This window comes from Dysidea avara, chromosome 11, assembly GCF_963678975.1.
Source record: "Dysidea avara chromosome 11, odDysAvar1.4, whole genome shotgun sequence".
In the NCBI taxonomy this organism is placed as follows: Eukaryota; Metazoa; Porifera; class Demospongiae; order Dictyoceratida; family Dysideidae; genus Dysidea; species Dysidea avara.
In genome coordinates, this window is record NC_089282.1 from 22,278,682 (window position 1) to 22,299,591 (window position 20,910).

Genomic DNA, 20,910 nt, shown 5'->3' on the forward strand with positions numbered 1-20,910 from the left:
AGATGCTATGCTGAGACCAAAAAAAAAAAAAAAAAAAAAAAAAAAGGTCTCGACTTTTTAAACTTGAAATCCGTGACATTCGCACTACAAACCGTGAGATTCTATCCAACGAAGGTTAGTGAAACCGTGAGAGTTAGCAGGCCTCAAAAACCGTGAGATTCGATCTGCTGCCCTTGAGCAGGGTAGTGAAACCGTGAGACTTACGGTAAACCCGTGAGAGTTGGCAGGCCTGTCTCCGGCGTCTATACAACAGTGATGGTAGGGATATAGTATTGACAGCCTCTCAGTATAGGATTTGTCATGTAATGATGGGAGTAGACGGGTAGCTCGACGTTGTACCTTTTCAACCTTTCTCTGATCAAGGGTAAATAGTGGTCCCCAAATGGCATTTCTGTATTCCAAGATGGGTCGAACTAGTGTGGTAAACAACTTAGACAACATATCAGAGTCAAGATATTCAAAAGATTTCTTGATCATGCCAAGTATTCGATTAGATTTGCCGTTGTAATTTTAGTGGTATGATCATGAAACTTAAGCTTGTTATCAAAGAGAATCCCGAGATCATTGTGGGATGTAACTGTGTCAATTGGAGTTCCATTAAGTGTGCATTAAAGATTTCAGCCAACAGGAGAAATGTAACTACAGTCGATCAGTACACAGTCACGCACAATCACTGCAACGGATATAGCTACAGGGGGTTGTAATGGTTTCAGCCCTCTGAAAATAGCACGCACCCCAAATTTATTTACGATTTGTGTGGGTGACAATTCGCAATCGTGTGGGTGATATAACATCACCAACAGTTATGCATAGTGTATTATATTAGGACTTTTTCTACTGGTCAAACTTCATACTTCTGCCTTTGATTACCTTTTTTGGCTTTGATTTAAAGCTAGACTGAAGTTGCAATTTGATCCAGAGTGGAACTCAGCCACTCATTTTCAGTATACATAGTGGTTTTGCAACATCTCCGTATACTATTGCGCACTAATTCCGTGTTACGGAATCGTTCCTGTCTTTAGTCAGTCATCACTATGTGCTACCAATTATCGGTCTGAAAAGTGAATTAGACTATCCATTACGCTTCGCCATAGTGATATAGTGGTTCCCCCCGGATGAGTGACTGCCGGATTGACCGGCCCTCGCGTACCAACGTCGCGTACACATGATGATTATGATTATGATTCAAGTATGAAACTCAGGGCGAAAAGATCGTTTACATGTAAAGTATTTCTCCTTATAAGGTGATAGGTGACCTATTAAATCAGTGACTCAGAAAGTTTCGTACGTTCGCACCGATGGAGGGGCTACGGACAGTGATTGTAGTAGCCATGGTCAGCTGTTCAGGTATTTTGTACCATAGATAATGCTTGTACTTATATAGGCTTGGCAAACTTGATTCCCGGTTCGCATCCTCACAGTACCACCTCTAATCAGTTCATTATCGCTGTTAACTATCAACCACTTGCAAACGTATTTTGTTGCTATAAAAGAAGGCTTTTTACACATATCAAAACATTTGTCAAATCAAGCATTTTCATGTGGTCAACATTAAAAGTTTTCAAACACTGGGTTAAACCTTTAAAAATTAAGAATTATGCATTAAATAAATCTAAAATCTGTTTAATATCCTTTTTGAAACCTCAACTTGGTAAAACAGGCTGATCATAAAATCTCATCATTTGTCATTTTTTGTCCAATACAAAATACATGTATTTTACACTACACGCAAAAACACTAATTTACAACCTTTAACTCACAAAATTTCTACAGCACACCATACAATAAAAGAAAGCCCTTGAATTTCTCTATCCAATTCCGACTGTACAAATGGGAAAATGTTGCCATAGCGACAGTTATTTACTGCTGATGATAACATAATACACGCTCCATACATTAACCTATTGGAAAATTTAATTATCTCGCCGGGAAAATCCCAATTTACAAGTTGTTATCATCAACCAAATTCGCTAAATTTGGTATCATTCTACGCAGCGAAGGATGCTTAATAAGACTCCGACCGTACAAATTGTTAAACAGGTTAGGTCATAGAAATATGTTTAAAAACACGTGTTTTTATGGGCATTCTGAACACGTAAATTTTGCGGTACAAGGCTCCTTTCTAGCTTCCCCTTCGTTGCTACACAAAGAACTTACACATGAATCGAATCGCCTTTCATCAAGGAATTTGATAAACCAAACTTCGTGTCCGTCAACCAAAGTACGCGGAAGTTATGGCGCCTTGTTTAGAGGACGGTGTTATTTTATACGAAACGGGCGTAACCCATTCGGAAATCCGGAATATCTTACACAAGTTTTGATATGAGCACAGGAAAAGTGTCACTTGCACCCAGAAACGGTGGTAAACGTTCTTAAAAGGCTAAACTAACTAACCTTTATAGTAACAGACAGCTTAATTTGGTAATGAAAAATTGCTTTCCCACGCCCACATGGAAATTCGAATTTTTGTGGATGAAGAAGCATGCGTGTGATCAAGTTTGCCTGGCCTTATGTGAAACCTGTGTATTAATTATAAGGATACCTTGAGACCTACCAAGTCTCCTCGTTATAGCTAAATGTGTGAAGGACTGAGACTTCCATAGTATTTTCTGTTCCATGTACAATAGGATTACAACGGATTTTTTTGCCAAGCGGATTTTGCTGGCAAATTTGGACAACACTTCATTATTACCCAAGACTCATGGTAGTGAGTTGCACAACCAAGAAAATAAAAGGCGAATATCTATTTCTTGTAAGTCACTCACTTATATGAGGCTAATCTGCACTGTGTAACTTGGATCTGTTATTTAAGAACCAGCATTTTTGCCTACAAAAGATAGCCAGCAAGTGTGACTTTGTGCTAAGACATCACTCTCTAGTCCTCTTGTCTTATGGCTATAAACTTTAAAGATTTGGAATATACCAGTGTGGGTGGTTCCTGGGCCTGGTTCATATCCTTCATGAATCTGCCCATATCAAAAATAGCTAACGCAAAATTAAACTTACGAATGCTAGGATATTTCTGCACTTTACTCATAATTGAGTGGGCGAATGCGTAGCAACGGAAAATGGACCAGAGGCCTAAACGTTTTGTTCCTAGGGTAAATTATGCTGAACTAGTGGATATTAAAATACCAGCAGTGAGAAAACGTAAGGCTGAAGACTTAAAAACTGCCGTCGAAGAATCTGAAGGCGATAGACTATACTGTTTAAGCATTGTGCAGAGAAACCCCCAAGAAGGACTGGTGAAAGTGAGGTACGTTGGTTACGGAAGGGAGTTTGATGAGTGGAGACTGGAAGAAGAGGTGGTCAATTTAAGTGAAGAAGAGAGTGATAGTGATGAAGGAGACTACGCTGGATTTAGACGCCCAGTTCCACGCCCAATGTCAGTTTTCGAGGAGCTAGCTTATAAAGTTAAAGCTTTGCTTACTTCAAACAGAAAAGGAAATCCCACTTGTCGAATCGTGATGCCTTTTGACCAAGTATCATCTGATGCCCTGTCACTACGTTGCACACAGGTCAACAGAGCAGCTAAATGGCAAGTTTATAGAGTACCAGATATGTTGAAGTTAAACGATCTGTTGGGTGAAGGTGGTACAGAGGGCTGAATCCAGCAGGTGACTTTAGCTACATAGTGCATGACACCATAAAGTTATACTTAAAGCAAGTTAAAGGAAGACCAGACTACCAGTGGCTAGACGACAGAACAATGGTCAAGACTTATTTTGGAGCACAACAACAACTAGTGTTATCGTTTGTGAGAGGAGATGGAGTTGCCTCCCAATGGAGTAAAATTGTAAAAGGAGGACATTGATACCATTATGTTTACCATTGTATATAAAAGGTTTTGTACATAATTGTATCATACAGATGTAAGTCTTCACAATTAAAAAGTTCTTGTAGCTACATATACATAGCCTATCATATTGAACCATATAGATGGTCTGTTGATACGTACATGTTACTGAAGGTCCAAGTGTTTGTTACAAGTTCTAACTAGGGATGCCACGACATAGAAATTTTTATGTCACATGTCATAGAGGTTTATGTCACGACATGTCATATGTCACGACATAATTAACGTTTTGCAACTGAAACTGTTATTTATGAAACTGTACAGTTATTTTGATTTAAACATGCAAACATATCAACTTAAACATCAGTAATATTAATTATGACATCGACAACCAACATTGCTCATACTTATTTGTTAATTTTTCTCATATTTATTGTATCAAATTTGATCAATATGAATAGAAAAGTGTGCATTATTAGGAGATATTTATGTCATGACATAAAGAAGCCTATGTCATATCATATCATGAAGCTTTATGTCACGACATGTCGTATGTCACGACTATCATGGCATCCCTAGTTCTAACATTGTGGCCTATTTGTTGGCAATTTTTACATTTAAGTTGTCGCTTTTCACAAGTACAGTCTTTATCACTTAACTTTTCCAAACAATTCAAATAATCTGCATCAACACATCTTGGTGATTAGTGCTTCTAAAATAGTCTTTAGTAATGATATCATTTAATCGTTCAAGACCTTGTTGAGAAAATGGTGCAAGGGTCCCATACTTTCTAACAAACTCAATGATATGACAAGAAAGGAGGTGTATGTACGGGGTCACATTTTTTCTTTGATAAACATCAAGGAAATTTATCAACCAATCATCAATTTTGATGCTAAGATCATCCACCTCCTCCTCTTTTAGTGCAGTGTGAGATCGCAAAATTTTATATATTTCCATAAAATCTTTCCACAAGGTTTGCACCACATGGCAGCTGGGGACATTTGGAAAGAGTTCAGGAATGTTGACTGAATTAAATACCTTTAACTTTTCGGGTCCTGTCAAGTCTCGCCACTTTAACTTTTTAGCGTCTTTATCAACAAAAAATTGGAAAGCAACTTTGCACGTTTGACTTATAAATTTCTCATACTTACCACCTTAGTTCGATCTAACTTTTCTATCCTTGCTTTTTCTATGCCATCAAGTCATCTGAGGTCAGTTATAAGCAGATTAATCAAAACATCAGTAATTCTTAGGAATAGATGAAGGATATCTGGAACAACATGGTCAATTGGTATAGTCGGAAACAAAGGCTGGTTCACACATCCATATTTCTCAACCCCTCTCTTTTTAGATTTTGCAAGCTCTTCAATTTCATCTATCGTACGTGCACCTTTGGTCGGGTCTTCCATTGACCAATCACCAATAATCTGCTATTCTTTATCAGTACACTTGCACCAAATGCAGAAATGCTTGGCTGAAGCAGATTTAATCCCTATGGTTAGTGCCAGAAATTTCCAGTCTGCACCTAGGAAGAACTCCACAGAGAATGTAACCCCATTGACACTAATCGTGCTCATTGTTTTAACATCATCAGCAACTTTCTTCAGTGCCTCGGCCATATTGTCATAGTCCTCGGTACTTTTTATTAATGCTATAGTATGATTTCCATTTGGTGAATTGGGATTTTCCTCTTCGACAAGCAGACTAAAAGCTATCACCACAAGACGTAAACTTCTGCTTACAACAGTGCCATCACCTGTAATTTTAACGCGAATAGATTCTCTGGAAGCAAACGATGGATTACTCTTTAGTACATGACAAAGCCTTACTCTAAGCCTATCCACAATAGACTGTTGTACTCCTAAAGTATCCCCAGGTGTAGGTTGTATTTCAAACACGTTCCTTTACGTACAGAGTTTTTTCCACCACAGATTTATCAGCTTTACCCACAGTGCTATCTGCTATTCTACAGTCAATATGAATTGTATCCTTAGTATCTTTATTCATCATTTCAACTCCCACAGGTTGGAAATTTTCAGTTTCTGTAAAACTTAGGGCAGTTTGCACATCCAGCTTAATTTTCTTTCTTGGTATTGAGAAGTACGTACAGTTTACCCATGCTTTGTGCTTGGGTCTCCTACTTGGTGTCTCTGATCTCTGATAAGTGAACAACAGACTGTTCCAATGTTTTTACTGGTTTGTAGTCTCCTTCAGCTTCTTTCCACAATGATCCAACTTTTCTTGTAGTGCAGTACACCTTTTATTAGTAGCTGTTGATATAATGTGCTTATTAGCCATTTCATCTTCCCTAAATTCAATCTTCCACCGAGTGGATTTCCATTTTGTTAACAGGTTCTCCCTTGATTTACCACCTAAAAGAAGAATCTTTTTACCCATTCTCCACAACTTGGAAGAAAAGAGAGCTTGTAAACGATTTGTTATTACACCATTAATATGGTATTCTACAAATGTTTTGACAATAACTCTCTCCAGAGCTAATTGTCTTGGTGTAAAAGACTGTATAATGTTTGTGTCCAATAAAAGGTCTGGATCTTCCAACAAATCATTTTGGGGATAACCCTCTTTATCAGGATGACTGATAGCATACAGGAAGTCACTGTAACAAGGAAAAATACAATGATTACATATTATCCCACACCTTCTTTCTATGTACAGCAGTCATAACACACAGACATGTCTGACTCACCTACCACACTTACTATATTGTGCCATCCCACCTGGGCTTTATAAACGGGGCCAGTAATGTTCAACAGATGTGCATGTACATTATACGGCAACTATGAGAAATTCACAGTGTGCATTCAGTTTCACTTGAGGTTTCACTAACTTTTTATTTCTATCTACCTCTTCATCACGCCTTCTGGCTCAGTAGCTCCTGAACACTGTACTGAGGCGATGCTAGTCCGTTGATACTCTCCTTGTTTATAATAAACTTGGCACTGGGTCTCTAGCACATGAGAACACGCATAATATTGTGCATAATATCAACAGTTTTGATACAGCTGCTTTCATGGCTAAAAGCAAGACAACACGCCCAAAAGATTAAGCCTGCTATAAATAGCCATGTAGTACAATGCCCATATTAGTTAAATTCGACCGTAATAGTAGACATAACGTCACTAACTAAATTATAGTTGGTGATTTTGTAACAGTGCATGAAACCCACAATACATTATTCATTGAAAGGAGCCATGCAATTAAGCGAGTTTGTGCCAAGAAAGCAGATCGTTTATAACGTGAGTGGTTTATAATGTGCAACAGTCGTATAACTTAGTTGATGTAGATTCTTATTACGTCCATAAAAGTAAACATTTCCACCTTGAGTGAAAATTTCAGGCATAGTTTACTGAATTTCATGTGTTTTTTTGCGTATTTACGCTACCGAACAAACTTTTAGGGGTGTGGCAATTAAAAAGTTTAAATATTGCATTGTTTCAAAATTTTTTGATATGATCTGTGACTACAGCTTCCCACAATAAAGACACTCCATCAGCAAGTGGTCATTGATTTCTGAGCAAATAGGAAATTTAGAGGGTGACTGGGCAAAAATCTATATGATAACTAGCGTACATCCTTTCCAAATTTATAATCTCATAACTAAACATGTACATAGCTACAGTTAAGTAGTAGACTGGTTAGTCAAAGTGTTACCAGATCCTGTCATGGTTAGTATAGTAATTTTGTGATGACATACGTGTACATTAATGATGTGATTGCATAACCATTTTACTATATATGTGACGGGCCTGCGAAAATAGGGCATGTGGGCACAAACCACACCCCGTCATTCTACAGGTCATATTGCAGTGCTGAAACAGAATAGTTGAATTTTGTAACTTGTATCATAAAGTCAATTAAATACTAACTAAGAGCTGAAAATTACATTACTATAGCATAATGGTACAAAACGTTATGGGTGATGGAAGTTTGAAAAAATAGGCAAGAATTATGTGTCCACATGCCCTATTTTCGCAGGCCCGGTCACATATGTTGAATCTATTGAATAATCGTGGTGTCTTCCAAGGAGAAAAACTTGATAAGGGAGCTTTTGGTTGTGATGAGAAGGATAATTAAATCTGAGGGTATTTCGATTTTGAAAGTAAACTGGCTCAGAAATTTTTAAAAATTACACTTTCTGAATTAGAATTAGTGCATGGACAATTTTGATAGTTGTGAGTGCTATTGTGTGTATTCTGACATTGAATCTGAGGACATTTTGACAGTTTTAGTGCTTTTTAAAAACTAAAGCTTAACCTAAAGTTGTCAAGAGGAGGTCTGAGAGTATTGGAGGCCCCGAATAAACACTGCAAATGGTTAGGTAGTTGCATGGACACACGGTGAAAGTTTCAAGGTTTATACAGACCTGTATATACGTAGGGTTATACCGCAAAGTTAAATCCTTAGAGTTTAGAATTACTCATGTGTACTTTGCTATTATGCGCTGATTTGATGTGCATGGCAAATCATGGTGATAAATTTAATGAAATTGCAAAATGGAAGCAAACTGGATAAGTTTTGTGTGTTATCAGTGAACAAGCAAGCCTTTACCACACTGAATATTGCATCTAAAGAAATGGAGTTGTTGGTGGAGATAGAGTTGTTGGTGGAGATAGAGTTGTTTTGAAAGATGAAGTTCCTGTTAGAGATGGAGTCACGTTGAAAGATGGAGTTGCTAGTGGAGACTGTCTCAGTGGTTGTAGACTTAAAGCTGTAGAGACCCCATCAGTAATTTTTTGGTGATACCTTCTGAAGGTTTCTTACAGTTTTTCCTATTATTATTTTCCTGCTTTATAGTAACAATGTAGTGTGTGGTTAGGTGTCATATAGCTCTTATCCGTGTTAGGTATTCTCTCTGTCTGACTATTCTTGGTGGTTGCCGTTTATGGCTTCTCTATCATGTCTTTGTCTGCATTGTTCCCTGTGTCTTAGTTGTCTGTCTTCTTGAAATTCGCATTGGGGCATTCAACTTTCTAGTGTCTGCCATAATTCTCTATGCTGTAGTCTCTCTTCTGGTTCTTCTGCCGTTTCTTGGTCCTTCTGCTGTGTGTATAGTTCTCTTCTGCATTGTAATCTTTATTTATGATTCATGCTGACAGCAGTGTAATTTCATTGAAAACACTAAGCATATTATATTTCGAGCGTCACTGTGATTTCATTGTGTGAAATCACAGCCCTGGTTAGTTACCAGAGTTTTATCATAATTGTCTGTGCGTGAATGAACATGTATTTTATCGTAATTATTTGTGCATGAATGATAACACAATAACATGAAAAGGGCTTGCTCAGGAGGCTTGCTTCGACTTTTGAGGAATACAATAAGTTACAGTTATTCCAAATGAAAAGTAACCTAAGCTACAGTAAAAGTCTCCCTGCATGCATACATATAATATGTGTTGTGGGACTGTTGGTACTTCCACCCAGGCTAATTTTTTATAGCTCTTTGGTTTATAAATGGCTAGACTCCTAACTGTATTTGTAGTTAATAGCCGTAACTGTTACTTAAGTTGTACCAGCTACATAGGTACGTAGGTGAATGCACAGCATTGCAGGGGCAAGCCTTGTTTAAGTAGCCATTGCAATTTGGTTGCTTGCACTGATTGACAAGTTGTTAATCATATAACGAACATACTTTATGTTCATAGATTTTGTTAATCCTACACATGTGTGGGATTAATAATTTATGCTATATATGTTGAAGGGGATTAAAGTAATATAAAGATCTGATTATATAGTGACAAACGTAGCATATAGCAGCACACACAGAAGCATCATATGTGATCGAATTTTGGAAAACCGTCGATATACGGACAACAGTACTTTTGTAATAAAATGCATTTAAAGACTATGGGTAAAAAACACAAGCTCCAGAAAAAAAATTATGCAAGTTTGTATCGCCTTGCTGGTGGGCGATTTAAGCCACCAATGGATAAATCCTGGGCATCATCGTGTTCGCCTGTCCATAGGGAGTACAAAAATCTTTGCTTCATCTCCATACACGAAAAGATTCCAAAGTTACAGATGTTTGTTTACGTTGCGGTGACGAAAGAATTTACCGACGATTGTTTTTCAGTGAATTTGCCTTCCTTCTCGAACAAAAAAGCATGCCTGGGGACAAAACTATACCTTGGTGGATGCACAAAGTCATGGCGAACACACTGAGCCAAGATTCAATTCCGTACATCGTTGTATCAGTAAGTTATGATGGTTTATGTAAGCGCCTGTAGATTCTTTTCTCAATAGCTTCTGTACATATCAAATTACTTGCTCGTCCGGCTGTCTAGTGCTGTATTTCCAACGCTACTAAACTTAGGAAGCTGAAACTTGGCTAGGCCATTCCTCTGTCCCTGTAGAAAACAAAGAACTAATAAAATGCATTTTGAAAATTGTGCGGATATCGACAGTTTTCTAAGGCCACTCCAAATAAATTTTCTGTTTCCCGTCCACCGCCCGCATCTAGTTACTGTCAGCTTTAAATATTCCATTATTCCGTATTCTTCCATTATTTTCTGGTTATTCTTGCATACTGAAAGGCTCAGTAAAAGCCATCTTGAAATAGTGTCAGCTCACATGTCAGCAGTGCTGTCAAGTTGGCACAGACTGCACGTTTGTGCTATTTTTGCAACTTGAAAAGGAAAGTACAAACTTAAGCATGCTTTTATGCAGCTTTTCCAGGAAAATAATGGCTTGAAAAGCTGCCAGCATCATAATGAAATAATGGAAATGGACCGCCCGCCCGCATGCAAATATGCTTGAGTCCAGGACGGGAAACAGAGAATTTATTTGGAGTGGCCTAAAATTAGGTCACATATATAGCTGTACATGCGTAGCTACCAGTTATCACGTTTGACAGATCTAGAGCAGAATAAACAGTGTAAGTGATATTGCCTGGTTAGTGGCCTTGGTTATATTAATTTGGTCTACACATATTCATTTTGAATGTACAGCAGTCTTTTCTGACTGCTAGTAAGTGACTGCTCTATTAGAGTATCTCAACCTTATTTTCACTAAGTGTCAATAATCAGCCAAGAAACAATAAAAATGATAATATTGCATATTAAAGGTGTAGTCTGTTCATGTTTTGGTATAATTTTTGTGCACAGATTGTGCACTTAATTAAAAGTCTTGCTATTATGCTGGTGTAATGCTTGATGCTTTTGCTAGCCTATTGTGCTCAAATAATTATGTCAGCATAGTTGGCACAAACTTGCACGTGTGATGCAAAAGTTGGGTTGTTTATTGTTGGTGGCACCTATTTTATCGAACGTTTATAAAGCTACTTTAAAGGAATGCAGAAGGGCTAAATGTAGAACTGCAGAAGTCCAATGCAAATTAATTGTAAATAGTTGTTCATTCTCAGTTACTTTTTCTTTATGAGTGTACCATTTTTACAGCCAAGCATTTCTGCATGGAAAATAGCTAAGTGTTTATAAGTAAACCTTCATAAACTGATCATGAATTTTTGAGAGGGGTGTACTTCAGCATGTTAGTTCCCTCCACTAAATGCACTGTGTGTTAAAATTTTATATATTTCAATCTAGTATTGTCAGCAAGTGTCACCATCACATCATGCCCACAGTTGGGAGTGGAAACAGTGTGTGATAACCAAAATGTGACTCTGATGTGTCATACCAACCAGACCACAGGTAACACGATCACCTGGTGCTGGTCCAACCAATCACAACATGGAGACACAATCACTGTAGTAGCTAGGATGACAGAAGTGATGTATACTTGTATAGTTTCCAACAATGATTCAAGAAATGCCACCATTATTGTAAAAGCTAATGGTGAGTGGAAAATTATCAATGTATAGTTTTTATTAAATACAAGTATTGAATCCAGGAGTAGCTTAGAGTAGCGCACAATCAGGCCAAGATGCAGATGTGGTCTTACCCATTTGAAAAGTTGTTGCTTGGTTTTTAGTTGAATTGGTAGGTTGATACAAAAAAACACTCCATGTTTGGCTTGATTCACTGCATTTTGCTGATGAAATTTCTATTTACAATGAAAACAATGATGTTTGAGTTTGGTTGGTTGTGTCTGCAATGACTTTTCAAATATGTATTATGGCCTGGTCAGGAATATATAATATAGTGTGTGCTTATTCCATTATTTTTCTATTCCATTATTTTGTAATCTTGTTCTTGATAGATTCCATAAAATTGAGTGTACATCTACTAGGTAAATATTATATTAAAGGTCATCTCCAGTGGAAATTTTACCTATCAGTTTTATTGTTTTGATATGTTTGTATAACCGTACAATGCACAAAAAAAACGTTTTTAATATTAACATTGTTGTTATTCAGCAAGATAATAAGCCACAAAGTTGCAAAACGTCACTTCCGAAGTTGTAACCACAGAACTCGTGACGTAACAACGTGATCCGTAAGAATTGCTGTGACGTAAGTTGGGTTGAAGAATAAGGTCTGTGACCATAACTATGAGTAAATAAGCACTGTGATTCGTCCTCTGATTGGAACCATAGACAGTAAGAATAGAATGTGGCATTGCTTACCCACTTACAAATTTTTCTCCTCCGTGAAGTGTGATTAAAGTGCGTGAATTGTACAGGTAGTGATCGAGTGTCAGTAAAAATGATGGTCACCGCTCCCACTTCCCGTAAGGAATCTTCCCAGTATAGAGCATAGAAAGGGATTTTGTGATTACTGTCAAGAGACGCAAAGGCAGTGGCATTGCTCCTATGGCGGAGTACAGATATACATATATATCTAATCCAAAACAGCCAAGCTGTGAAAAAGAGTGCGACCCCCAAAAAGGCTATTGTGAAAAAAGATGTGAAATCCAAGGTGGCGGCCAAGAAATGGCTGTGATGGTAGGTCAATGGCAAAAATTTTAATAACGACAATTCAGGTGAATTTGTGTTGCCTCCTCCACTAGGATTTGGCACCAAATTCACCTGAATTGTCGTAATTAAAATTTTTGCCATTGACCTACCATCACAGCCATTTCTTGGCCGCCACCTTGGATTTGACATCTTTTTTCACAATAGCCGTTTTGGGGGCCGCACTCTTTTTACAGCTTGGCTGTTTTGGATTAGATTTCACTTCTTTTTGTATTAGCATACCCAAAGCCGGCCTGTGGGTGGCTTTGGGGCTTATTAACCATTATTTTTTTCTTTACCACAATTAAGAAGAAAAAGATGAAGCAGATTTTATAAATACTTTAATCCTGGTAAATGTATAAATAATATATACGTATAATACATATTTATTACATGTCGATTAATCCCTACAAGATAACTTTTTTACAGCTGATCTCTCTACTGGGTGACTTGAAATGTAGCTGAGCTATCTGCAGGGTGATTTGTATGTAGCTGACTCTCTACAAGGTGATTCTTCTAGCTGATCTCTATACAGGGTGATCTGTTTGTAGCTGAACTTTCTACAGGGTGATCTGTTTGCAGCTGAACTCGCTACATGATGGTTTCTTTGTAGCTGAACTCTCTACAAGGTAACTTCTTCTAGCTGATCTCTCTACAGGGTGATGTGTTTCTAGCTAGTCTCTGGATGACTTGTTTCTAGCTGATCTCTCTACAGGATGACTTGTTTCTAGCTGAACTCTGGATGAATTGTTTCTAGCTGATCTCTCTACAGGGTGACTTGTTTCTAGCTGAACTCTCTATAGGGTTATCTGTTTGTAATTGAACTCTCTACAGGATGGCTCTTTGTAGCTGATCTCTCTTCAGGTGACTTGTTTCTAGCTGATCCCTCTACAGGGTGAACTTGTTTCTGGCTGAACTCTCTACAGATGATTTATTTGCAGCTAAACTCTCTACATGATGGTTTCTTTGTAACTGAACTTTCTAAAAGGTGACTCCTTCTAGCTGATATCTCTATAGAGTGATTTTTCGTAGCTGAACTCTACAGGGTAGTCTGTTCATAGCTGAACTCTCTACAGGGTGATTTGTTTGCAGCTGAACTATCTACATGGTGGTTTCTTTGTAGCTAAACTCTCTACAAGGTAACTTCTTCTAGCTGATCTCTCTACAGGGTGACTTGTTTGTAGCTGAACTATCTGCAGGGTGATTTGTTTGCAGCTGAACTCTTTACAAGGTGATCCTTCTAGCTCATCTGTCTACAGGGTGATCTATTCGTAGCTGAACTTTCTACAGGGTAGTTTGTTTGCAGCTGAACTCTCTACATGATGGTTTCTTTGTAGCTGAACTCTCTCCAAGGGAACTTCTTCTAGCTGATCTCTCTACAAGGTGACTTGTTTCTAGTTGATCTGTCTGCAGACTTTTTTCCAGCTGAATTCTACAGGGTGATCGTTTTGTAGCTGAATTTTCTACAGGGTGATTTGTTTGCAGCTGAACTCTCTACAAATTAACTTCTTCTAGCTGATTTCTCTACAGGATGACTTGTTTCTAGCTGAACTCTCTACAGGGTGATCTATTCATAGCCGAACTCTCTACATGGTGGTTTCTTTGTAGCTGAACTCTCTACAAGGTAACTTCTTCTAGCTAATCTCTCTACAGGGTGATTTGTTTGTAACTGAACTATCTACATGGTGATTTGTTTGTACCTGAACTCTCTACAAGGTGATGTCTTCTAGCTGATCTCTCTACTAGATGACTTGTTTCTAGCTGATCTCTCTACAGGGTGACTTGTTTCTAGCTGAACTCTCTACAGTGTGATCTGTTAAGTTTGTAGCTGAGCTCTCTCTTGTTTCTAGCTGATCTCTCTATAGAGTTATAACTTGTTTGTGTAGTTGAACTCTTTACAGGGTGGTTTTTTGATTGGTTGCTGAACTCTCTACGTCGTGACTTGTTTGTACTACAGAGTGACTTGTTTGTAGCTGAACTCTCTACCGAGTGACTTACTTGTAGCTGAAGATTGTATAAAGTAACATGTTTGTAGCAGAGTTTTAGGGTAGCTAACTTGTTTATATAGATGAACTCTCTACTGGGTAGTTTTTTTTTTGTAGTTGAACTCTCTACACAGTGACTTGTTTGTAGCTGAATTCTCTACAGAGTGACTTGTTGTCTCTACATGGTGACTTGTTGATAGCTGAACTCTCTTCGGTGTGACTTATAATGTTCTGAATATCTACAGCAACATATTTGTAGTTAAACTCTCTACAGGGTGACTTGCTTGTAGCTGAATTGTCTATAAGATTAACTGTTCGTAGCTGAACTCCCTATAGAATAACTTGCAATGCAATATAATTCTAAAATGGAGTAAGTTATAAACGTAGCTGAATGCTCTATTAGGGTGACTGTTCTATTAGAGTATCTCGATCTCGCATTTGCTACACATAGTGGCTTTTGAATCATAAGTCAGTGGTTTGTAATCCTATTCTTCTGTACTACTGCAAGGACTTTTTATGATAATTATTCCAGCTACATACCGATCTTCAGCTCATTGCTCTTAAGTGGTTTGTATGGTAGGCGTGAAAACTAATAGTTTTGTTATTCATAAAAATCAATCTCGTATTTGTGGCACAGGTTGGATTGTGTGTCATATCTCCATGGTCTTTATCTCGATTCTTTTCAACTCACAAAAAGGCACTCCTACGATACTTACTCCATCTACATAGCAACTTTCAGCTCATTCCTTCAAGGGGTTTACCCTGTGGGCGTGACAGACCTTCGACCTTATTTCACGCAAATAATCGGTCATAACTCCGTGAATGTTTATCGGATTCCTACCAAAGGTGGTACTGAGATTCGCCATAATGAGCCCGTTTAGTGTACCAAATTGCAGCCCGATTGGAGCACGCATTCGTGTTTTATAGCGGATTTTGCGAAGTGTGCGAAAAGAAGAAGAAAAAAACGAAGAAAAATAACCCAAACTTTGGCTGCTCGTATCTCGGAAATGGCTGGAGCGATTTTCTTAAAATTTTGAATGTGGACTCCCCTACCTAGGCGGCACGTCTGTAGCAAATTCGGTTTCAATTGGATAAGGGATCACTGAGCTACAAAGGTGTGAAAATCACGTTTTCTTCCTGTAAATATACTCACGGTGTGGCGCGCCGGCTTCTTGGGCCGCACGACACACTACCGTGTGTCTTGATATAATAGTTCATCATCAGTGTATATAGTTGCATAAATTATTCTGCTTTTATGCCTTCTGTTAGGCCACTCCAAATAAATTCTCTGTTTCCCGTCCTGGATTCAAGCATATTTGCATGCGGGTGGGCGGTCCATTTCCATTATTTCATTATAAGATTGGCAGCTTTTCAAACTATTATTTTCCTGGCACAACTATAAAAAGCTGCATAAAGGCATGCTTAAGCTTATTCCTTCCCTTTTAAGCTGCAAAAATAACACAAACGTGAAGTTTGTGCCGACTTGATAGCACTGCTGACACGTGAGCTGACCCTGTTTCGAGATGGCCTTTACTGAGTCTGTCAGTATGCAAGAATAACCGGAAAATAATGGAAGAATACGGAATAATGGAATATTTATAGCTGACAGTAACTAGATGCGGGCGGTGGACGGGAAACAGAGAATTTATTTGTAGTGGCCTTAGCTAGAGCATTAATACGAAATAGAAGATTAACTGATTCTAAAATTGATTATATCAAAGATATAATCAATTTTAGAATCATTAGGCTAGGACAGAGTCCTGAGATATAGAGCTGGGATGACCATACGCTGAACAAGGTATTTTAAAATTTAAAGACTTTATATGGCATTATTTATACATCATTATTTGTATGAGTGAGATTCACTACCATTGGCATGAGAGCATGAGATAGCATGACGAATCATGACAATCATTCTGCAAGAGTTAATGAAGTACCAATGATGAAGTGCATGTATTGTACCAACACTAGGCCTGAGTCAAATATGCTCAAAAATGCTTTCAGGAATTTCCCAAAAGTTTCACCTATTATGTTCTTCTGTGTTCCCATTTTATGCGTACATAATTCTCCTAGGTTAACAACTTTTCTTACTTAATTGGTGAATGCTCTATTAGAGTATTTCACACAAAGTGGCTGCTCTATTAGAGAGTATCAATCTTAGGTGCTATGTACTATACATTTGAGTGCTGTATTGCATTTGCATTTTCACTGATTGCTCTATTGTAGGGTATCAACCTATTTTCAGGGAATCCATAGTTTGAAATATCCACTTAATATGTAGCATAGTACTCTAGCCTATTAAGTTGGCATATTTGATGCAGGCCCATTGAGAAGCTGTGGATGTAGGATGAGTGCCCCATGCGTATGGACTTGAGATTAGAAATGGATCATATTCATGTTTAATTATTACAAGTAGAAGGAATTTTAAGCTGGATTAGGGATCAAAGAACAAAACAGCAGGGAAACAAGGCAACAGCTAAAAAGTTGTGAAAAAAGGTAGGTTGCCTATACCTGCAGATATACTAGTGGACATCTAATCCCTACTCTTCAGTCTATAACCATTTAGGGATTACATGTCCACTAGTATATCTGCAGGTATAGGTAACCTCCCTTGTTTCACAACTTTTAGCTGTTGCCTTGTTTCCCTGCTGTTTTGTTCTTTGATCCCTAATCCAGCTTAAAATTCCTAATTTTTCCTTCTACATGTTTGTTTTTAATAACACAATTATGACTACTGAATCCACGTGCACCACATTAAAAGAAAGAATGGCACCAGGCATTCCATAAAATAATTTTGCGTCTGAATGTGCGCCCCAATAATCAATTATGCACTGAAAAGTGAGGTGGCCATTTCGCTTCATTTGTAGCTATACTCCGCTCGTTACACGGCATTACAAACGAAAAACAGTACAAGAAACTTCTTTGCAATAAATCCAGTTGCTACAGAAAACGAGGGCAAAAAGCATGACACAGCCCTCAGGGAAACCGTATCACACTATCGCAAATTGACACCTTGTGTTATCAGTGAAAAGAACTGAAACACAGAGGAGGACAAAGATAAGTCCATGATACGTGCATTGTATGTACTGCGGTTGTCAAAAAGGTACATCTTGGCATGAAGTGACATCAAACAGTGAAAAAAATCAAGCCCATAGCCTTATCCATTGTTGCATTATGCTTGGCTGAAGGCATCAGTCAGTTAGTTAGTCAGTAGAAAATTCAGTTAAATAGGAATTTGTAAAAATTCCATAGAAACTTGTTGGAAGAGTTTGGGGTCACTCTGAAGCATTTTTGGGCTTAGCTATGCCTAACGAATACTGCCAAGCTGTTATGGAGGAAATTTGAGGCTGGTTTTGGGGTGATATTTTTGGGCAAGAAAGCCCAAAACTGCATGATCCCTAATATACAGTACTACCGTACTGCTACCGTGCTGTATCGTGATTTAACTATTCGTACAGAAAAGCTAGAATACAATACTTTGGGTGGTTGACTCCTGCTCCATGCCCTGGGACAACTATTTGACTTGTAAATCCTGGATCCATGACATTTAGCATGTAGTTTACTGCTGTTAAAAGATTGTGCAAGTTATTATTCCAGTAAAAAGCTAGTTGACATTCTGAGCTCAAGTGTAAACTACAGAATAGGTTTGCCAAATTAAAACCTATTCAAGCACATGCAATTATGTTTTTTTATCAGTAAACACCAACCCAAAGCATGGCCACTAATTGTGCTTCTACTAACATTTGCACTTCTATTTTACTCCAATAAGAGTTAGTCTGATCCAAACTTTTCCATTTCTGGAACGAGATTAATTATTACAGAGTATGATATCTTCACACACCACTAAATTAGTATATATAGAAACTACAAACATGTATGAAATAAACTCTTTGTTACAGGAGCTCCACCTCACGTTGATAGGTTTGACTTCAGTTATTACATTCCAAAACACAAAGGGAACAACTTAAACTTGACAACAAATATATCTAGTAACATCCCATTGTCCAGCGGTTACCCACAATGGATTAAAGATTTTAGACTGCCTTTACCCTCAACTGCTGTGGTGGATAACTACACTACTGGTGGAGTACGATACAGTAGACTATCACTATATGATTTGTCATTTGAAGATGACACTGGCAACTATACCAACACTGTAAAGAATCAGTGTGGGAGCTCATTTGTGTATATTTACATTGATGTGATGGAAGGTAGGAGACTTAATAATAAAGTTCTTATCTATGGAAAGGCTCTCCTAGTTTCTTTGCATGACTGCATTGTAAATAGCAGGAAGCTTCATTTGTGATGGTTCATCCTTATATTTAATACGTCAAATACTGGTGTTGCACTGATAACCAAATTAGTAGTATTGTTTTAGTATATACAGGTTTTCATTTTAGTTTTAGTTCAGTTTTAGTACCAGTAGGAAAAACATTTTAGTTTTAGTAAACTTATGATAAAAACTTTTAGTTTTGGTTTAGTATAGTATACAAAAAGTAATTTATGTTTACTAAAATAGGTTTTAGTTTTAGTACAGTGGAACCTTAGTTATCCGGACCCCACTTATCCGGATTCTTGGTTAACCGAATACAGAAATAACTGCTCTATTAGATTAGAGTAGTGACTGTTCTATTAGGATAGTTGATAATATTGATATTTTTAAAAATGTGTTAAATTCTATTTTAAAGTTATTTCTACATAGCTTCAGAGATATGAACTTTTCAGACTTATGGACCACCCCTGGTCCCAAGGGGTTTGGGTAAGTGAGGTTCTGCTGTATATATAGTAAAAACTACAACAATACTAATGTAAATGTAACTTAGTTTAGTGTAAGAAAGGAAATCTCGAGTTTTAGTTTAGTTTTAGTAAAATTCAGATTAAAGCTTTTAGTTTTAGTTTAGTACAGCTAGTGCACTAGAAGTAATTTATGCTTACTAAAATAAGTTTTAGTTTAAGTAAACTAAAACAACACTACAAATTAGCCAATTATTTTGATAACCAATATTAAGCAACAGAATTAACTGATACCGATAACCGATCCGATATACACTATCTGCTGGCATCTAGAGTATCATTGGAATATTAGACATGTGCTATTAAACACACTTTGCAAGAAGTCATAGGTACATAGCTATAAGTAGTTTTAGGCAGCCATAGTGATCAAGTTACACTTAAAGAATATACATGTTTCTGCAATATAGGTATCAGACATAAAAATATTGAATACGTATTATCGGATGGGATATAAAATGTGGCATTTGTACACCCTTATTATCATCCATTCAAACCAAGTGTTCATGTATTTTGACAATATGCTTGAGTTATGTATATTATTCATAACATGTAAAAGAACCAGATAGTTTGTCTGACAAGATGAATGTGACCAAATTTGCAAAGAGAGGTCTTTTATATACTATAGGCCACTGTTTGATGATTTTTTGTTTTTCATCAGAAAATTTCAAATGTATATAGAATGTGGGCAGATGGGTCATTACCATTATCCATTATCTATAGTTGTCACAATATGGCTAACTAGGCTTATTTCTGTACCTCAACTCTCTTTTGTATAATGGCAGTTAGCTAACTTGGATAACTCTACAGATAATGTGGTATCCTACCAACCATAAGATTCTGGTTCACTTCAGGTGTACCTATGTATAGTTGTCCTTCGTGACAACTTCTTACTTGTAAAACGCAAACACTAATGTCAGAGTGTTCACTGCACAAGTCTTTCACTTATCTTGGCTACAAGTATTATAAGTTATAATTGTAAAACTCACATCAGTGAGTACGTTACAATAGGGAGAAATTTAAACTATAAAATTTACGATGTAATCTGATTTAAATAGTCCTTAAAAGTATCTAAATTATTACAGCTTATAATCTTTTTCCATAGTCAAATTGTAGCAGGAAAGAAACTGTACTTGTACTTGTCTATAGTTGTGTAAATTTAAGATCACTGCCCCCCGGTATGCCTTGTTCTATATGTTATATTACTAGGTAATGAGACATCCATGTGGTTGTAAATAATTTTGTACACCATCTGAAGTCTTAGGTATTTGAAATGAGTTTCTATAATATTCCAGTTGAGATGCAACAACATAATATTGTTAGATACAATGCACGAAATAGCTACTGTATATGAGTGCAGCAATCTTGAATGAACTGCACATCCTCAATATATATTTCATCAATCAGATCAAATAATATATATGTGCGGCAGTGAAAATGCATGCGGGCACTGATGAAAAACAGAAATTC

General features: G+C 37.3%; 1 protein-coding gene across 4 annotated transcripts in view; it reads left to right on the forward strand.

Moving 5' to 3' along the window:
* Positions 1-1,007: 1,007 nt before the first annotated feature.
* LOC136238261 (uncharacterized) overlaps positions 1,008-20,910 on the forward strand; it is a 96,299-nt gene continuing 76,396 nt past the window's right edge. For 3 of the 4 annotated variants that reach the window (XM_066028617.1, XM_066028620.1, XM_066028621.1), the window contains exons 1-4: positions 1,008-1,189; positions 1,245-1,347; positions 11,359-11,607; positions 18,549-18,860. In XM_066028617.1, the coding sequence (XP_065884689.1) occupies positions 1,299-1,347; positions 11,359-11,607; positions 18,549-18,860 (610 nt within the window). In that variant the 5' untranslated portion in view covers positions 1,008-1,189; positions 1,245-1,298. The remainder of the gene's footprint in view (positions 1,190-1,244; positions 1,348-11,358; positions 11,608-18,548; positions 18,861-20,910) is intronic. The other variant, XM_066028619.1, reaches the window with a different exon arrangement.